The sequence below is a fragment of the Humulus lupulus genome, chromosome 4 (genome assembly GCF_963169125.1).
Source record: "Humulus lupulus chromosome 4, drHumLupu1.1, whole genome shotgun sequence".
In the NCBI taxonomy this organism is placed as follows: Eukaryota; Viridiplantae; Streptophyta; class Magnoliopsida; order Rosales; family Cannabaceae; genus Humulus; species Humulus lupulus.
This window is the reverse complement of record NC_084796.1, coordinates 246,371,800-246,389,211: the sequence shown is the minus strand read 5'-3', so window position 1 is coordinate 246,389,211 and position 17,412 is coordinate 246,371,800. Positions and strand designations below refer to the sequence as shown.

The 17,412-nt window shown below is 39.5% G+C and overlaps 1 protein-coding gene across 1 annotated transcript; it reads right to left on the bottom strand.

Annotated features, from left to right (window-relative positions):
- Positions 1–2,827: 2,827 nt before the first annotated feature.
- Positions 2,828–5,507, bottom strand: LOC133829508 (peroxidase 3-like). Its single transcript, XM_062259219.1, has 4 exons — positions 5,295–5,507; positions 4,764–4,952; positions 4,304–4,469; positions 2,828–3,231 (listed from the first exon to the last, which is right to left on the bottom strand). The coding sequence occupies exons 1-4, from the start codon at positions 5,505–5,507 to the stop codon at positions 2,828–2,830; spliced, it is 972 nt and encodes a 323-aa protein (XP_062115203.1).
- Positions 5,508–17,412: the final 11,905 nt, after the last annotated feature.

Genomic DNA, 17,412 nt, shown 5'->3' with positions numbered 1-17,412 from the left:
TCGGGGCTCAGGTTGAGTCCCAGGGTGATTTTAATGATTAGAGCGTTACCGGGAGTTAGAGGGTAACAGGATACAAATTATTGGTGTTTGAGATTATTGAGAATAGCGGGAATTGGATAGTGTTAATTATAATTAACGAGATAGGGGGAAAGTACCAATTTTTCCCTTAGGAGCCTTTAGAAACTTTAAATTGACCTAGGGGTATAATGGTCATTTCACCCCTAGGATAGATATAACCATTGTTGGCTAAGAAAGAGGTAGAAAAACAGAGCAAGTTTCTAAGTTTCTCCCGTACCTTCTTTCCTTCATCTTTCTTTGTGATTTTTGAATTATTCTTGAGGATTCAAGCTTGGGAAGCAAGCCTTGGGAGTTTGGGAGAGTGTTCCTCCATTGAAGAGCATCATAAGCTGAGCTTTGGGTAAGTTTCTAACCATAGAATTCCCTGGTTTGCCCTATTTTAATTCTGTATTGCAGTTGTGATTTCTAGTGTGAGATCTTGGTTTTGTTGGGAGTTTTGGCTAGGGTTCTATTGGTTGGGATGTTTGGGGTATGTTGAGATGTTTTTTGGGTTCATTTGGCATCAAGAACAGGATTTGGAAGCTTGGAATCAGGTGGGAATCGAAGGAGATGAGGAAGGAGGTTTCAGGGGATTTCTGGTCTGGAGGTAGCGCTATAGCGCCCACCTTAGGGCGCTACAGCGCTACTCAGTGGGCAGCTGGGCGTGTTGGAGGTTCTGAGAATAGCGCTGGGGCGCTAGGGGTCAGCGCTGTAGCGCTACCCTGTTCCTTCAAAGCCCCGTTTTGAGTGTTTTTAAGGGTTTTTGACTTGGGGTTTCAATCCTTAAGGCCCGGGATCGAATCTACTCACTGTGTGGGCATGTTTCGAGGTCCCGAGAGTGGTGCTTAGATTAAGACCCTTTTATTGTGGATTCTCATTAATGGAGGTTATAATTGGTTGTGATTAGGTAACCGCTAAGGAACTAAAAGATCGATCGTTCTCAGGGGCCGTCCTTATTATATTTCTCGCTCGAACCTGAGGTAAGAAAGCTGCACCCTGCGTATATGACATGTATAATAGTTGTTGAGGCATGCTGGTTGATATATGTGGACATGGATTGCATATTAAATGCTAGTGAATATTGTTTACTTGTATATGGCACTGACTAGTCAGGGATACTGACCTAAGAGTCAGAACCGGCATAAGCGTCCTGAACGCAGGGCTGAATAAAGATTAGATCTAATCGATAGCAGCGTTGAATGACTCTAAGGCATTAACACTAGACCGACCCTAAGGTCGATGAATCTTATAAGCGCTTGGCTAGTCTAAGACTAGTTACTGAGAGCCAGGGCCAGAGGCCAAGGTGGTTGTTGTCACATGGCTAGGGAACGCTGTTCCAGGGTTATGACTCTATGGTCACGAGGAAGGTTATGTTGGTGACTATTCATCATGCACCTATCCTGTTTAAGCTAGTGAAAGGTTCACTTATCTATTAAGCCCGAGTGACCCTATCGTCACAAGGCTAAGGGGAGTTGTACCTACTTTTGTGACTTTTGCGACTGTCACCTATCTGCTTTGGACTGATAGTCCTGAATGGTTATTATGATCATTGTTGATATTATATCATGTTATATTGTGTTTTCTTGTTGGGTCTTGGCTCATGGGTGCTATGTGGTGCAGGTAAAGGGAAAGAAAAGCTCACCCAGCCTTGAGTGGAGAGCTTAGGTGGTGATGTGTACATATGCGACCGCTTGACCACCACGGCCAAGGAGTTCTCAGAGGAACTAGGGGGTTTACCCTATTTTTGCCGCTTAGGTCGGCGGGGTTGTAAATTTGGAACAGTAGTGACCTTTTTGTACTGTAAAGAATTTGTAAACGTTTTGAATAGTTCATGAGCAGTTTATGATAAAATATATCATTTCCTTTTTATTGGTTTTACACCTTAACCTATTAATTATACTTAGAACACGTTTTTAACCAAAGGACTCGGGTAGCGGGTCAAATTTTCGGTTCACCGTAACTGTTCTGGGGTAACCAGGGCGTTACATTTATGCCCTAATTAAAACTCAATTTCTTTATAATCTCATTTTATTATCAATAAAATAATAGAAATCATTTTTTGACTTGGTCAAACACTTTGCTCACATGTTTTATTTTCATGAATATTTGTTTAATATAAACTTCTATTAAATCACGAGCATATAGCTAATGATATTTATAGTGACGTAATCACAGAGGAATATAAATATGATTATATGTTCAAAAATAAGTTAGTCCTAAGATTAGTCAGTGCACAGGATTCAAACTGACTTACCAATCTACGATATGATCTACTTACACATTGTAGTGTTATGCTCTTTCTAGAACATTAGTAAAGTAGAAAAGATCGGATGTATTTGTTACATTGGACTGGATCGATATTGACTACGATATGGTTTAAGTTGTGTATTAAACATTTATTTTTACTTACATCGTGCATGTAAAATATGATTTATTTTTTATATCGAGATCTCGAGTTGCATGTTTTATAGGAGCTTGTGTTCTAAATTCATACTTATTCCACACATAATTTACAGAATTTTACGTGAAGAAACTAAAGAAAGACGCTTAATTTGGGAAAAGAAAATTTCTACTCATGAAATTCACAATTATCACAACATCAATTAAAAGCCATAAATACACTCCAGTTTGTTTATTCAATCGAAAGATAATAAAAGAAGAACAGGCATGCACACACGCAGGACACACTCGCATGCACACACACAGGACACACTCAAAGATTTCAGTTACTTGAGACTTCCCTGTTCATACATATATTTATATTATTGTTTTAAGAATTGACAGCCCAACACTTGTTCCTGATCTCACCAGCCGTGCCGGTGAGGACCTCAACGGCTCCCATCTTCTTCATGGACAGTGCGAATTCAGCGAAGAAATCATTTTGATAAACTAACTCCTGGACGGTGTCACGGGCGACCTTGTTCGTGAGAAGTGCGGCGTCTGAGGTGAAAAGGCCCTTGTGCTTGAGCACGACGCCGTAGTAGCTGTTGTCGAAGGTGAGAGCGCTGCCGGGGTCCATTGGGACAGTTGTGTTTTGGTCGTTTGGAGGGCATTTGGTCTTCAAGAGTTTGGCATAGTTTTTGTCCAGTGAAGGGTCCTGGTCTCCTTTTCCAGTGAAGTTGTATAGCCTGTCGTTGAACGCAGTGCAGTGTCCCACTCCGATTGTGTGTCCTCCTATATATATATATATTATGTTAGGCTATTAATTATTAATGTTATAAAACTACTCAAGTTCAGCAACTAAAGCTACCCCACGTGTCGTTTTGTCATTTTTTTCATTGTTAATTTCTTCTTCTTTGCATGCTTTTCCAATAAGCCGTTAAGTAATGTCAATTCACAATAATTAGTACTAACTGTTCCTTAATATATATAGGAGCAACTATAATCCATCCTCCATCCACTATTTTTATACTATTTTGATAACATCAGTGCAACCAATTTGTGTTTTTTATAATCTTTTTAAATGACAGTGTATATTGTAATCATTTAAAATAACTTGCAAATTTCAAGAAATAGTGTCGAAAACAAGGTCCAGACAGTTGACTTTTACACTCGTATATACAAAAAAATAAACACGCATGCAACAAGTTATTTGAACATTGTTTTCGGTACCATAATTTATTCGGAATTTCTTGAAAATTTGTAAGATGTTCTAGATAGCTACATGTACACCGTCATATAAAAAAATTTGGATTACATCTATCCAGGTGTCGAAAATAGAAAAATGATGCACCAGTGTTATCAAGAAAATAAATGTGTGGTAGTAGCTCTATATATAATATGTTATAGTCTATATATGTAATTCTATGGTGCATAATTCTCGGCTCGTGAACAGTTTTCGGCGCGATTTTTTTTATGGCTGTGTTTGTTGTAGTTATTTAGAGCATCCTGCAAATTTTTAAGAAATTCCAAATAATTTATAATGTTGAAAACTAGGTTCAAATAAACTTTTTTCCACGCATATAAAAAAAATTAATCACGAGTGCAACAACATGTTTGAACCTAGATTTCGTTACTGTAAATTATTCGAAATTTCCTGAAAATTTGCAGGATGGTCTAAGTAACTACAATAAACACGGTCATAAAAAAAATCGCGCCAAAAACTATTCACGAGCCGGGAAATACAAAAAGTCACAAAAGGTATGCACCATAGCAATACTCTATATATATATGGACAAACAAAGAATTGTATTTACAGAAATGGCTTTAATTATTAATTAGTTTGGTTTAGTTACAATTAGGTTACCTGATAATACGACAAGGTCATGCGCAGAAAGGCCTTTGGCGGCAAAGCTTTGCTTGAGTTGGGTGAAGTTGGAGGAGGGTGCTGGAATGTTTTGCTGTACTTCGCTCATTATTGATACTTTCCCATCTCTTCTACCCGTAGGCACTTCCCACATGGATTTCTTAAACTGAATATATAAACATATTAAGATATTATTAAGACTCTAAATATATAAACACATTGCTAAATTTTGTTAGATATATTTTTAGTGTTGTTATTTGACATTTTAAGGTATCCAACACCACATGAGGTGGCACTTGCACCTCATGATTGGTTAGCGATACTCCATAATACTTATTAAATTCAAATAAGTGAGACCTGATATTGAATTGTACCAATAACGGTACGCCACCTACTTGTGATATTGGACACTAGTGGTGCCCCTTAGTAATTCTCATATTTTTTAGTTCTAATAACTTACTGCGTAGGAAACAGAGTCCCTTGCAGCCAAAGCTAGAATATCAGCGCATGAAACGACTCCAGGACATTTCTTCTCAACTTGTGCTTTTATATCATCTATTACATCAAAACCCAACAAACTTTGGTTTGGAGCTGCATCCTTTTCAGCATTTTTCTTTGTTGAGTTCAACAGAAGCGAACCATCACATCCCTGAAATAATATTAATGATGATATATTAATACCTGTATATTTAAGGAAAAATACTATTTTGGCATTTGTGTGTGTTTCCGAATCATGATCGGTTCCTATGTATTGTTAAATGATAATTTGGATACTTTGTTTTACAAACTCGATTTTGGTCAAAATATTTTCAATTATAAGATCATATTATGGGTCGTTGGTGATGGAATGAGTTTAAAGAAGCTAAGAATGTAATCGAGAAACAGATAATGAAATATTATATTTGAAAATATTTCGACTAAAATCGAGTCTAGAGTACTAAAACATAGGGCTGAATTGTCATTTAACAAAGCACAATAGACAATTACTTACTCTAACAAAACAATCGTGGAAATGCATTCTGAGCAAGCGGGCGGGCACAGCAGGGTTAGTGGCCACATGTTTCTCGGTGGCCTTCTTCACAATAGTCTCAGCTTCTTCACAGCGATGCTTGTAGAAATTGTTTGTGAGTTGCCCTCCTTCAGAGCCCACCAAGAGACTAATTAGAACAACAAACACCAATATAAGAACGTTGATCTTCATCATTGTTAGAAATATCTTTGTATTTATGAGCAATGATAGTACTTATTGGTGTGAATGAATGGATTCGAGTGCTGGTATATATAGGCAAATATTATAGCTAGAAACGTAGTCTTTCACTTATAATATAATTAATCTCTCTGCTGCAAATATAATATTAATGGTCAAAATTATATTGCCAACTAAACTGATATTATCTTATGCTGAAATCGCAGCCAACAAACAATTTTTCTTCTTAAATTACCATTAATTAGTTAATTACTAAACATTATATACTACACGAAGAAGTTTTCTCAAATTTGTAAATGAAGTAGCAATTGTTACAATTAATGATTGAGCAAAGTTGACTTGCACATACATAATTAATCATATATTCTGTAATTATGATTTGTCCAGTCAAAATAATCTGTACACGAATCATATTATGACTCTTAAACTGTGCCCGGCTGCACAGCCGGATTGCTATTTTTTTATACTAATGATATAGCGGCCTGCAGTAGTTGTTGTCTCTTTAATTATACATTTATATTTGTTATAGATAATATCTCACATGAAGAATGTGTAGGTATATTTAACAATTTATAAGAGCATGAGTTACTCCACTCATCATTAATTGGTTTTGAGATGAACCTCATGCTTCTTACCATACACCATATTCTACTTCTAGACCACTTTCAACTTTTTAACATGGTATCATGAGCCAAAGAAAACTCTAACGAGTAAACACGATCTAAATCACAAACCAGTCTAAAAAGAGAGCCAAATAGAGCCCTTGTGATTCGGGGATAGTCAGCCAAAAAAGAGTCAAAGAGCCACTTACAATCGAGCTGCCCAATGTTGGTGAGCAAAAATAGTCACCATCTTGAGGGAGGATGTTAGAGAAAATCTCACATAGAAAGTGTGGGTATATTTAACAATTTATAAGAGCATGAGTTACTACACTCATCACCAATTGATTTTGAGATGAACCTCATGTTTCTTACCATGCACCACATTCTACTTCTAGACCATTTTCCACATTCTAACAATATTTATATATATAAAAGAAATTAACAACAAAAGTATCCAACATTTTTTTATTAGCAACCAATCTTTTTCTTCTTTTTTTATGGTAAAAGTACTTAATGTCACTTATGCCGGGTTCCGTTGGTACCTGTTATCCCTATTTTCCCTCGGGACACACGGCATGATGCAATGGGTCCGTGGGCCCCCTTAAAGAGATCCGGGCCCATCCTGAGCCCGATGAATAGGGAAGAAGAAAGTCCTAATAGCCCAATCGTGAATGAGCCCAACAACGTTCGGTAAGCACGAACATAACAAGGGAACCATGACCAAGATGCAAGCCCAACTCATCTTCCTGGTCCCAACCTACCAGTATCCTCTGAGATGCCAATAGAGGTGGCAGGCTCACTAGTTTGGGAATAGACCTTGTCAAGAATGAACCCGAGTCCTGGTGAACTAACCAGGACTCCGGTAAGTAAACCGGGACATTAGTAAAGGAACCCAAACCATACGTCTGGATAGGGCAAGCTTGATCTTCCCTAACGCTGACATGTCCCCAAGAAACACGGAAGTTAGTCTCCTCAATTAACCTGCAGAAGAGGTTATGCATGGAATGTATGTTGTTCCTAGGAAACAATACTGTCACTACTCTGACAGATCCTGTCCCTAGGATCCCCTTAGAAGTCCACACAGACCAGTCTGAAATTATGTACTATTGGCAGCTGTAAGGCTTGGCTATGCCCAAGTCGGCCCAATGGGCCCTGATTACTATGTTCTATTAAGCAACCTTCTTTGTATTATGACTCCATTAGTGAGAAAACCATGATTACATCCCTATTGGACTCGGATTAGTCGAGCCTAAGCCCATTGCACTTGACTGCCTATAAATAGGGTCAGTTGTGCACTATAGTGGGGATCCCAGATTTTCTCTTGTAAGCAATTACTCTGCTAAAACTTGCAGAAAACTCCATTGTCAAAAGCTCTCTAAAATCTAATTCAATAGACTCGTGGACTAAGGCTCATTAACGCCCCAACCACGTAAAAATTCTATTTGTTTATCTTTGATCATTTCTTTCTAACTCTTATTTCTTAATATATTTCTAGTTTATGAAAAACTCAGTAAACAGTACCCACTCTAACAGAGTTGTTAGATATTGACAAAACGAACATATATCATCTCTTCATCGGTCTAGATTATAATTTTTTTATAAAAAGTTATTTAAAATAAAAAAATTAATAAAAAATATAAATTTATATAAAAATTATTAATGAAAATAGAAAAAAAATTTAAACAAATAATTTTTCTTTTTTTTTTCTTTTCTCTATCATCTATCCTGATCCTTCTTCTTCTTCCTTATTGCTTGACAACAATGGCGACTCTCCCTCCTCCTCGACTCCTTCTTCTTACTCCTCAGGCGACGGAGTAGATGTGCACCCACCCAGATCCGGAGAAGAGAGGGAGCATATCTTAGATTGGTCGTCGTCTCCAAAGTCCACTCCCTGCTTGTGCAGATCAGTAGGCTCACGAATGTCTTTGTCATCGGTGATGGGAGTAGTAGTGTAACGACCCAAATTTCCTAATAAGGCTTAGGGCCTTGATTAGGGGGTCAGGATGGCAAAACTTGGAGTTATATGATTATGTGATATTTATGTGTATCATTATGCATGATTATGTGAGTTATATTATAATATGACTATATATGCATGTTTAAGTGTATTAAATATGCCTGTAGGGCCCATTTTTGTTTAATTGGACAATTTTCATATTTTGAGCATATTTGGCATATATGTGATATGTGTGTGGCACTTCATTATTATTTGGTTATGCATGAGTTACTCAACACGAGATGATCCTAGGAGGTAAGCTAGTGGGAAAGTTACAACGAGATTTATACTTGACTCAGAGTGAGTCAGGGGGTATTTAGTACATTACCGGGATGTTGGGTAATGGGATTAAATATTTGATGATAAATTAGGAGTTAGTGAGATCAGGGGGAAATTCTGGAAGTTTTGACTATTTTACCCCGGGGGCGTTTTCGGGACCCCAAGCATTAGGATTTGCTTGAGGTTAGTTAAGCTTGAAGTAACCTGTCAGAAACATAAAAAGAACGTTCAGTACGTTCTCCCTCCCTCAAAGTTCCATTTTTGACACCGATCACATTTTCGAAGGAAACTTGAGTTTTAGGACTCGGATTCAAGCGATGATCGAGGCATAGCAATTCTAGGAAATATTAGAAGCTTATTGTTATCCCCAAAATTTTAGTTCGATGACGTGGCAATCAGAAGTGACAAGTGGCAATGCATGGTCAGTAAATGGCACATTAATAGTCAGTAAATGTGTTGGCTCTTCGGAGGTGTGATAAAGTGATCTGACCGATCTGATAGAATTTCTGTCCAACCGGTGAAGATATGTGTCATGCTAGGCCAGAGATGGGCCATGTTAGACCAGAGGAGTGTCATGCTAGACTAGAGATATGCCATGTTAGACCAGAGATGTGTCATGTTAGACCAGAGAAGTGTCATGACCGACAAGTCATGACCTTGTCCGCCCAGTCAGGTGCTTGTCCGCCCACTCATGTGCTTGTCCGACCAGTCAGGTGCCTGTCCGCCCAATTATGTGCTTGTCCAACCAGCCAAGCGTTTGGCCGACCAGACATGTGTTGGCCGACCAATCAAGTGTTTGGTTAACCAGTGGAGTGCTTTGGCCCTTCAGTTTTCCTCCTGGGTGTGATGTGGACCAACTAAACAGAGCAGGGCTACGCAAAAGATCCCAGTAACGGCATCAACAAGAATCGGTCATACCTGCGCGGGAATCTCTCAAATATCCCGGAATAATAGCCATATTGTTGTAATATTAGATTTATTTATATTTTATTAATTAAAGTCTGTTGGAAGAACCAAAGACCCGGAAAAAGGGAGATATTTATGTACGATCCATGAGCCTATAAATAAAGGGCTCATGGAATCATTGGGGGGGGGGGGGGGGTGTCTGATCTTTTTAGACTGATAAAACTCTCTCGTTTTGAGATTTTGGGGACTGTTACTTGGGGCATTTTCTGAGAGGTTAGAGAGATAAAACTTGTATTCTCTAGAGAAAGAAACTCTATATTTTTCTACTTGCACTTAAGAAACTCAGTTGGCTCAAGTTCATCTGATCTTAAGTGTAGGCTAAATATATCACAACTCCAAGTGGATTAGGCTATTACCAACACATTGGGGCTGAACCACTATAAAAATTGTCTATGTCGTATTTTTCTCTTGAAGGTTTATTGTCGTTTTGACGTCTACACGTCGTTGGCCAAAAACGCGGTCAACATTTTGGTACTTTCATTGAGAGCCTGAAGAGAAGAAGCACACGGCTATCATATCGAAATGGCGCCCAAGAATACCAATGTGGCATCCAAAAAGTCAGGCACATCAAAGGAGCCTGCTAGATCTGAAGAGCCTGGACCGCAAAACCCAGAGACTAAGCCCAGGGTATTTCTCGAGGAGACCACTCCAGAAGTTGAACAACTCCAGGAAGCAATAGGCGCTTTCCAAGAGGAGATGAGGCAATTCAATGCTCGGCAGGAGTCTTTCGCTGAAGAGATGGCCAAGCAGAGAGCTGTGTTAGAGCAGTAAAGACACGATATGGAGGCCAGAAGCGAAGAGCTCAGACAGCGACAGGAGGAAGTCGACCGGAGACATCGTGAAGCAGCACTTGCTCTAGAAGCGGCTACCCAATTGGCCCAAGCCAATGCTCAAGCCGCGACACAAGCAGCCACCCAGGGAGCAAGAAATAATAATGTTGATCGGAGGACCACTGACAGAGCCAATTCTCATGGACCGGACAGAAGCAGGAGTAACCCCCCTGGTCGAGAAGATGATGGGGTCCGCTCTAAAACTGCATCTACACAGAGGGAGAACTCTAGAACTCCCTCCAGGAGCCAACGATCAGAAACTTCGAGATCAGGAAGTCACCGATCGGGCAGTAAAAGGACTCCACCCAGGCAGGATCAGACCAGGACTCCTCGAGATAAGAGGACTTCACAATTCAAAGATGGGCATGGTCGTGATGAGGCTGATAGTCATCACACTGGCCAGTCAAAGGAAAAGGAGGGCCATGACCAACAAGGAGGAAAATAATGCCCGGGACGTACCGAAAAGCCTCCACTGCACCCCAGCCAGTAGCGTAGTAGAAGAAAGCAAGTCTCGCGTAGTAAGCCCTCTGGAAAATCAAAGAGTACGGTGTTCGATTGGGCAGGAGAGCATGCTTCCAGGAAGGATCTAAGGGATGTTATCACCAACAAGAGGAAGACCATTCTGGTCGAAGGGAAAAATCTGAACCGCCCTGCCAGTCAAGTATAAATACTTGACAACAGTGCACCAGATAGTAATGCCCGACCAGGCAGTCAAGACCCTAGAACTTTGTCAGTTGCACCAGCCATCCAAGCCCAGCTTGACGTGCTAACAGCTGCAGTGCAAGGTTTGTCAAAACGACCTTCCGGGATAGATGCGATAGACCACCAGAGTGGCAGCCCATTTTGTGCCCGGATTAGAGCAGCCCAGCCACCGGCAAAATATAAAGCACCAGTTCTGTCAGTATATACAGAAGAGGCAGATCCCATCAGACATGTTGGGAAGTTCGAGGACCAAATGGAATTGCTTGGAGTAAGTGACGATTATCGGTGTAGAGTTTTCCCGACTACATTGTCGGATACTGCCCAAGAATGGTATTGGAAGTTTAAGCAAACTCCATTACCTCTTGGGAAGCATTCAGGAAGGAGTTTTGTAGACAATTCAGCACTGCCTGAACTCCACCAGTTTATGCCAACCACTTGGCAGATATCAAACAAGGAAAAGATGAGTCTCTAAAGAATTATATACAGAGATTCATGAGAGAAGCAAATAGAGCAACTGCTGTAGGCGACGGGGGGAAGATGGTTGCAATATCCGCTGGGATAACTTATCGGAGCCCTTTGTGGGATAGCATACATAGAAATCCAATTTCAACACTTCAACAATTTCTTGACCAAGCAGACAAGTATATGAAATTGGATGATGCAATCGAGAAAGAGGAGAATGGCATAAACAATCCGGGCGGATCGACTGACCCTCCTAAGAATGGTGGAAATAGTCAGAATGGTGGAAAGAAACGTGGGAATAACGGGTCTGACCACCATGAAGAAAAGAGAACAAAGTTGAGTTCAAACAAAAATCCAACCAAGTATGAGCCTCAGTTCACTAATTACACCACCCTCTCGGCCAGCCGAGTAGAAATATATCTTGCTAGTCATGAAGAGGTTCCCTACAAGAAACCTCCACCCATCAGGAAGGAGATGAGGAAGAGAGATATGAATAAGTTTTTTCGTTTCCATGGAGATTATGGTCACGACACAAATGAATGCAATCACCTCAAGGACGAGATAGAGTTTCTTCTCCGGTCGGGCAAGTTGAGAAAGTACCGGGCAGAGACACCCCAAGGAGAAGGAGGCAGCAGCAATCCTGGGTTCAAACGACAAAGATCTCCACCCTTGCAGCCCTGACCTGTGGACTTTACCTTAGACACCATATGTGGAGGTCCACACTTGGCTGAGGATAGCAGCATAGCAAGGGAGAGGTATGTTGAGCGGGAGTGCTAGGATCAGGAGCCACTGGAAGGGCGGACGTCTGTGAATATATTATTTCTAAATACCGCTTTCAGAGTGGTAGTTTAATTTCAAGTTGTTTGACTTTTTATTTAAATTTGGTGTATGAGCTGGTTATTTGCTGACCAGTCATCTATTTTTTAACAATTTTTGTTGTTTAAGGCTCGTTTTTAGACACGTATTGTCCTTTTTAATTTACGAGTAATAAAAGAGACTACGCGCAGTGTGGTCGATTCTTGCTACAAATGTGCATGTGTGTTAATTATTCGAGCAGTGTCCAACTGGTCGGTAAAATTGGACAGTGTTCAACTGGTCAGTAAAATCGAACAGTGTTCAACTGGTCGATACGTTCAAGCAGTGTTCAACTGCTTGAATATTTCAATATATTCTATGTGTTTCACGAGTAATTAACTGCTCGAACAGATTCATTCAAGTAGCAAGTGACTAAGGATCTTACAACCCTCGATCATTTGGGGGGCACATGGGGTATACTTGTATATAATTTAACACAGGCAATAAGAGCACGAGTAAGCATATTTGTTTTTAGGCTGACTTGTAAAATTTTGAAGTCAAAAAAGGCCATTAAGCTAACTTGTTTGACAAAGCTTAAGTAACTTGGAATTTTTCAAAATTTCAAGTTAGAAGCAAATATTCGTGTGATAATAAACATTATGCTCATAAAATGTTAGAGCAATAAAAGTGTGAGAAAGTATACTTAGTATGGACTTATGAAATGTCTAGAATTTCAAAGTTAGAAAACTAAGTACTCATGCGAAAATATAAGGCATACATCAGAGTGACTTTACTATTCACAAAAAACTTATAACTTTTTAAGTCATAAAAGACTTAGAATGTTTTAAGTTAACAAAGAAAAGTAAAGTATAAATGCCAACAACTCGGCTATACGAGAAAAATATCAAAGCTACTAAGCAACAATTGTCTTCACAAGAAAAAAGAGTAAACTACTGGCCAGGTACAAGGTTTAGCTGATCAGGTGCAACGTTTTCCTGGTCGGGAGAGCAGATACAACTTCCCTGGTCAGCTGAGCATATATCACTGGTCGAGTAGGAAACTCTGTTGTTGAGCATGACTAACAACGATGAGTCCCTGGAGTGAATCAAACAAACATGAACAAATGCATGCAAAGTAAATACTACATAGTGGAAAAATGTTTTTGAGAAGAGAAGTCAATTTTCCCCAAGATTGGTTGAGAGAAATCAATCTCTCAAAATACTTATGAGAGATGCACACAAGTTGTTCAAGTGATTCGGACGTGTGTCCAGGAGGCTGTGCAATGCCCCCGAGCGGCTGTGCCGCTTGTCCAAGCGGATGAAGGAGTCTCGTGTCCGAGCAGCTCGAGGAGCATGCCGAGGGGATGCGCATCAAAGGAGATGCACGCCCGGACGGTTGGGGTGCATGGCCGAGCGCCTGGATGGTGCGTCCGAGCAGTTGGCGTCCGCGTCCGAGCGAATGGTGCTGCATCCGAGCGGCTTAAGTGAGCGTCCGAGCAGCCAAGGTTGCGTCCGAGTGGATGTGGGCTGCGTCCGATCAGGTGTGGGCTGTGTTCGAGCAGCCAGGGCTATGTCCGAGCGGACGGTGGCATTCGTCCGAGCAACTGGGGTGCGCCTTCAACGAGCGAGCGTCCATGTCCGAGGAGATGCTAGCTAGCCATCCGAGGAGCCTGGTGCTTCCGAGGGTCCGTGTTTGAGGGCTGCCATCCGAGAAACCAGTGGGAGGTGTCCGATCGGCTAACTGCCTGTCCAAGTATTGGGGTGCATGTCCGAGGAGCTGCTGGCCAGGCATGCCGATCGAATGGAGCATTCTCAAGGAGTTTGGCTCACCCGAGGCTACATGTTCGAGAGGTTGAGCATATATGTGGAGTGGTGTCCGAAGAGCCAGGCAGGCACCTGAGCAGCAGGAAACAATACACCCAAGGGTTAGCAGTTAAGAAATTATTTAGGTCCCGGGGACCAAACAGACATTTCAAATCAGCTATTCAAACAAGCTCAAAAAATGGAATTTGAAGAAATCAAAAGAAAAGTTCGATCGTGGGTTTACTACAAAGGTGAAGGTTACTAACCGGATGGAAGCTTTTGGATGATCTCAAGAACATTTTGCTAGAAGAAAAGTTTATCATATGAGTAAATTGTATAATAAACTTGGGGGCCAAATGTTATCCCCAAAATTTCAGTTCGATGACGTGGCAATCGGAAGTGACAAGTGGCAATGCATGGTCAGTAAATGACACATTAATAGTCAATAAATGTGTTGGCTCTTCGGAGTTATGATAAAGTGATCTGACCGATCTGATAGAATTTCTATCCAACCAGTGAAGATATGTGTCATGCTAGGCCAGAGATGTGCCATGTTAGACCATTGGAGTGTCATGCTAGACCAGAGATGTGCCATGTTAGACCAGAAATGTGTCATGTTAGACCAGAGAAGTGTCATGACTAACCAGTCATGACCTTGTCCGCCCAGTCAGGTGCTTGTCCAACCAGTCAGGTGCTTGTCCGCCAAGTCAGGTGCTTGTCCGCCCAGTCATGTGCTTGTCCGACCAGTCAGGTGCTTCTCCGCCCAGTTATGTGCTTGTCTGACCAGCCAAGTGTTTGGCCGACCAGACATGTGTTGGCCGACCAGTCAAGTGTTTGGCCGACCAGTGGAGTGCTTTGGCCCTTCAGTTTTCCTCCTGGGTGTGATGTGGACCAACTAAACAGAGCAGGGCTACACAAAAGATCCCAGTAACGGCATCAACAAGAATCGGTCATACCTGCGCGGGAATCTCTCAGATATCCCGGAATAATAGCCATATTGTTGTAATATTAGATTTATTTATATTTTATTAATTAAAGTCTGTTGGAAGAACCAAAGACCCGGAAAAAGGGAGATATTTATGTACGATCCATGAGCCTATAAATAAAGGGCTCATGGAATCATTGGGGGGGATTTGATCTTTTTAGACTAATAAAACTCTCTCGTTTTGAGATTTTGGGGACTGTTACTTGGGGCATTCTTGAGGCATTTTCTGAGAGGTTAGAGAGATAAAGCTTGTATTCTCTAGAGAGAGAAACTCTATATTTTTCTACTTGTACTTAAGAAACTCAGTTGGCTCAAGTTCATCTGATCTTAAGTGTAGGCTAAATATATCACAACTCCAAGTGGATTAGGCTATTACCAACACATTGGGGCTGAACCACTATAAAAATTATTTGTGTCGTATTTTTCTCTTGAAGGTTTATTGTCGTTTTGACGTCTACACGTCGTTGGCCAAAAACGCGGTCAACACATTGGGGCTGAACCACTAAAGAGTGTTTAACAAAACAATAAATATACAACAAATTAATAAATTTTTAGCAAAACAATAAAAATACTGAAAATTAATAACAAAGAAAAAAATGTGATATAGAAGTAAATGTTTTGATTAAGGAGGAATATATTTAGGTTGAGTAGAATATGTGTTAGCATCCTATAAAACATAATAATTTTTCTTGATATTGTATATATTATACTATACAAATATATATGGTTAAGTTTAAATACGGTAGAGTTGAAAAATATATACATATAAAAAAATAATATATACAACGATGTAGTGTGGTGTGATTTGAATCACATTTATAAAATTCAAGACCGCAAACCGCACCGTACCGCGCGGTTTAACAAAAATACAAACCGTAACCATACCGCGAAAGGTTCCAAACCGCAAATTGTGATGCAGTGTGGGTGGTTCAATATGAACACCCCTAATTAAAATACCTCACAACAATAATATTAAGAGCCAATATAAAAATTTATAAAATGGAGAAATTGACAGTGAAACTAATTCATTTTTTGAGCTAAACTTAGAGTTGTTTAATTATTCTTAATTCCTTGCTTATTTTGATTTGATTCCCAGCTCGACTACTTGGGTGCTTTTTTCTCATTGTTATTGATCACATTTTTTTTTCTTTTACTCCATTACCAAATTATAATTATTAATTAAAGTCACTGTCATCTAACAATATCGATTATAGCAACAAATATTTAAATTTCATATGCTAACTCAACCGAACCTGGTTTAGCTATAGCATTACAAAATGGAAGTTGGTAATTTTATTCATAGTTAAATGGTTTACGAAAGTTGTTTATTGAATCATTGGTTATAGGGGTTCATCTTACCTAAGTTTCGTCCACTTTTTTATTAAGATTGTTAATTGTCCTTGCTTTAAGTCTCTTTTATAATTACTTATTAGATACCATAAGGATTGTTACAAGAGTGTCTTTATGTGGTAGTTATAATTTTTAATATATAATAATGAATGAAAGAGTTTCATTGTTTGTGTGTGTGTAATCAGACTATTAAATTTTGTTAAAGCTGGTGGATGAGTACAACCCTCTAAGAGTTCAGCAACTTTAAAACGACTAAATTTTATTTATCTAAGATTATATATATATACATAAATATGTTTATAAATAAAGATGTTAAGGAAGACTGTAGTTTGGTTTGATTAAAATTTGGAAAAAAAATGATGTCATTATCGCCTTAAGAATACCTACATTATTGAGAAAGTTGTTGCAGTGATTGTTGTGGGGTGCTTTCATAAAATTGATAAAACCAACCTCACAAAACACCAAAATTTGTCGTAATTGGGGTTTAAGACATAGCTCATGAAAACATGAGTGGCAAGTTTCTATCATTGTTTATATAATAAATGGAGCAACTTTTGTAACAATATTTTTTTACTAAATTTAAAGATTTTCATATAACTTAAAATGTGAATACGATCAATATTGGAGTATGGTGTCTCACGTAGAATAAGTGTAAGAACATTGAGTCATTAATAAGAACATGTGGAACTTCACTAATCACCAATTAGTTTTAAGATGGAGCCTCATGATACTTGTCATGGTATTATGAGTCAATTCCCTAACAGACATTCGATACACACCGATTCAAAGAGTAAACTAACTTTAAAAAAAAAACTCACAAAATCTGCATAGTGCAAAAATACACTTGAGATCCAAAAAGATAAGTCAGCTGAAAAATGGTCACTTGTGATCAGATGATTCAAGATTGGTGAGCGAAAAATCGCCACCATCTTGAGGGGATATTGAGTCACTAATAAGAACATTAGTAACTCCACTAATATTAATTACCAATTAATTTTAAGATAGAACCTCATGTTTTTTGTCAATGAATTTGATCAAGCTTTTAAAATAACTAAGAACTGCCTAAAGCTCGCACACATCAATATAGGAGAAAAGAGACTACACCCCACCACAGAATGGGCAAAGATAGAAGA